Source organism: Cebus imitator, unplaced genomic scaffold, assembly GCF_001604975.1.
Source record: "Cebus imitator isolate Cc_AM_T3 unplaced genomic scaffold, Cebus_imitator-1.0 Scaffold231, whole genome shotgun sequence".
Taxonomy (NCBI): domain Eukaryota; kingdom Metazoa; phylum Chordata; class Mammalia; order Primates; family Cebidae; genus Cebus; species Cebus imitator.
Genome location: NW_016107546.1, coordinates 5,607,611 through 5,610,216, shown reverse-complemented (window position 1 = coordinate 5,610,216; position 2,606 = coordinate 5,607,611). Strand labels below are relative to the sequence as shown.

At 50.9% G+C, this 2,606-nt stretch overlaps 1 protein-coding gene across 1 annotated transcript; it reads right to left on the bottom strand.

Moving 5' to 3' along the window:
• Positions 1-17: 17 nt before the first annotated feature.
• LOC108281799 (tubulin alpha chain-like) lies at positions 18-2,286 on the bottom strand. The gene is made up of 3 exons (XM_017497507.2): positions 2,106-2,286; positions 1,972-2,020; positions 18-1,009 (listed from the first exon to the last, which is right to left on the bottom strand). Exons 1-3 carry the CDS (start codon positions 2,284-2,286, stop codon positions 85-87), a joined length of 1,155 nt encoding a protein of 384 aa, XP_017352996.2. The 3' UTR covers positions 18-84.
• Positions 2,287-2,606: the final 320 nt, after the last annotated feature.

The window sequence follows — 2,606 nt, the reverse complement described above, 5'->3', positions numbered from 1 at the left end:
CTACATTTTTTTTTCCGTGCAAGGAAACTGTTTATTTCGAAAGGATTTTGCAATAAACATAGTGAATAGGCTCCGGAAGCTGCTTTATTCTTCTCCCTCATCCTCGTCCTCATAGGAGTTGATGCCCACCTCCTCATAATCCTTCTCCAGGGCAGCCATATCCTCATGGGCCTCGGAGAACACACCCTCCTCCATGCCCTCACCCACATACCAGTGCACAAATGCCCTCCTGGCATACATTAGGTCGAACTTGTGATCCAAGTGGGCCCAGGCCTCGGCGATCGCGGTCGTGTTGCTCAGCATGCACACAGCAAGCTGCACCTTGGCCAGGTCACCCCCAGGCACCACAGTGGGAGGCTGGTAGTTGATACCAACCTTGAAGCCTGTGGGGCACCAGTCCACAAACTGAATGCTGTGCTTGGTCTTGATGGTGGCAATGGCAGTGTTGACATCCTTGGGCACCACATCTCCACGGTACAGCAGGCAGCAGGCCATGTACTTGCCATGCTGGGGATCACACTTGACCATCTGGTTGACAGGCTCAAAGCAGGCATTGGTGATCTCGGCCACCAACAGCTGCTCATGGTACGCCTTTTCTGCAGAGATGACTGGTGCATAGGTGGCCAGGGGAAAGTGGATGCAAGGGTGGGGTACCAGGTTGGTCTGGAACTCTGTCAGGTCCACATTGAGGGCCCCGTCAAAGCACACGGAAGCTGTGATGGAGGAGACAATTTGGCTGATGAGGTGATTGAGTTTGGTGAAGGTTGGGCGCTCGATATCTAGGTTGCGGCAGCAGATGTCATAAATAGCTTTGTTGTCCACCATGAAGGCACAGTCTGAGTGTTCCAGGGTGGTGTGGGTGGTCAGGATAGAGTTATAGGGCTCGACCATGGCTGTAGACACCTGGGGTGCTGGGTAGATGGAGAATTCCAGCTTGGATTTCTTGCCATAGTCAACAGAGAGCCACTCCATCAGGAGTGAGGTGAAGCCAGAGCCAGTGTGGCCCAAGCTGGCCAATGGAGCCTCACAATTATTAACTTCTTAATATCTGCTGCACATCCTTACAACACCTCTCTGATGGGAGTACTTTCAATGCCCCCCTTTTTTTTCAATAAATGACACCCCATACAAAGGACCTAAAGGCAGGGCAAGGGATGGGGCCACCCGGCACATCAGCTCTATTTTGGCTACCAAAATTGAAGCAGCTACATAGACTGCTTCCAGGCTTCCCTATCCTTTTAACCCATTCATTTTACCCCCAGAATCACAGCTCACTGGTCTAAAATTTTGGAAACTCAAGTTATAATCTGGCTTTTCTGCTTTCTATGTGACTTTGGGCAACTCCTGTTATCTTCATTAAGACTGCCTTGGTTTCTCTCTCTGCTTAAGGGAATGAGTTAGTTGGATTTAACTTATGAAAAAGAAGGAAGAAAAAGGAAAAAGCTAGCAACCTGTTTGCCAGGAGATAGTGTATGCTCCTCAGTGTGCCATGACCACAAGAAGGAAGCATTAGAATTGAACTGGGGACAGATGCTACTGACTGGGGACGGCGGTGTGGAGGCCACTGGGTCACCCCTTGCACAGGGCAAGGATGCCTATGAGCTGGAAGTCTTATTGCGGGTCAAGGAATCAGAAATACCATACTTGAAACGAGATTAGCTCCCTCAAGGACGAGCTGCAGACGGCACTTCGGGACAAGAAGTACGCTAGTGACAAGTACAAAGACATCTACACAGAGCTCAGCATTGTGAAGGCTAAGGCTGACTGTGACATCAGCAGGTTGAAGGAGCAGCTCAAGGCTGCAACAGAAGCACTGGGGGAAAAGTCCCCTGACAGTGCCACGGTGTCGGGATACGATATAATGAAATCCAAAAGCAACCCTGACTTCTTGAAGAAAGATAGATCCTGTGTCGCCTGGCAACTCAGAAACATCAGGTCCAAGTCCATAATTGAGCAGGTCTTGTGGGATACCTGAAATGCACCCGCTTCCCGGCCCATACAGGAGAGTCTGAAGGAAGGCCTGACGGTGCAAGAATGGTTGAAGCTCTTTGAATCCAGGGACCTGAAGAAAGGCTAGCTGTGTCCCGTCCAAGTTGAGCACGCACCTTCCCCAGCTTGCAGCAGGACACCCTGAGCGCTGCTTTTCACCTGTACCTTTATTTTATTATTATTATTGCTGTTGTCATCGTTAACTGTGGGCATGGAATGCGTGAGGCTGGCTTCTGGGTTGTCCACACCACTCTGCTGTGTTGACTTCCTGTTGTTTTCATCAGAGCTTTTTTCCATGGTATTGTAAAATTAGGCCAGCACTGGGGGCTGGGAGGGCATCTGTGTTAGTCCCTTCCTGGCTGTGACCCGCTGCACTCACTGTCAGTATTAAGGCCCAGCAGCCTGTTGATAAGCTACCCTATCTCACCAGGCGCTGGTGTGGAAACAGGGCCCAGCCAGCATGCCTCAAGGTAGATGGAATGGTCAGAGAAAAAGCCGTGCGGACACTCCAGCTTGGCCTGGGTCACAGCACTGACTCCTCACCGCTAGTCTGGCTGTTAGAGGAGGAGGTGCGCTGCCTTCCGGCCTGGGAGGAGGACAGCATTTTGTATTTGTTC

Excerpts from the sequence above, each read along its gene's own strand:
- LOC108281799 (XM_017497507.2), bottom strand. The coding sequence starts at position 2,286 with ATGGAAAAAAGCTCTGATGAAAACAACAGGAAGTCAACACAGCAGAGT. Across the intron at positions 2,021-2,105 it reads CCTGCTGCAAGCTGGGGAAG|GCCTTCCTTCAGACTCTCCT; the intron begins GTGCGTGCTCAA and ends TTGCACCGTCAG. Across the intron at positions 1,010-1,971 it reads GGGAAGCGGGTGCATTTCAG|CTTGGGCCACACTGGCTCTG; the intron begins GTATCCCACAAG and ends TCCATTGGCCAG.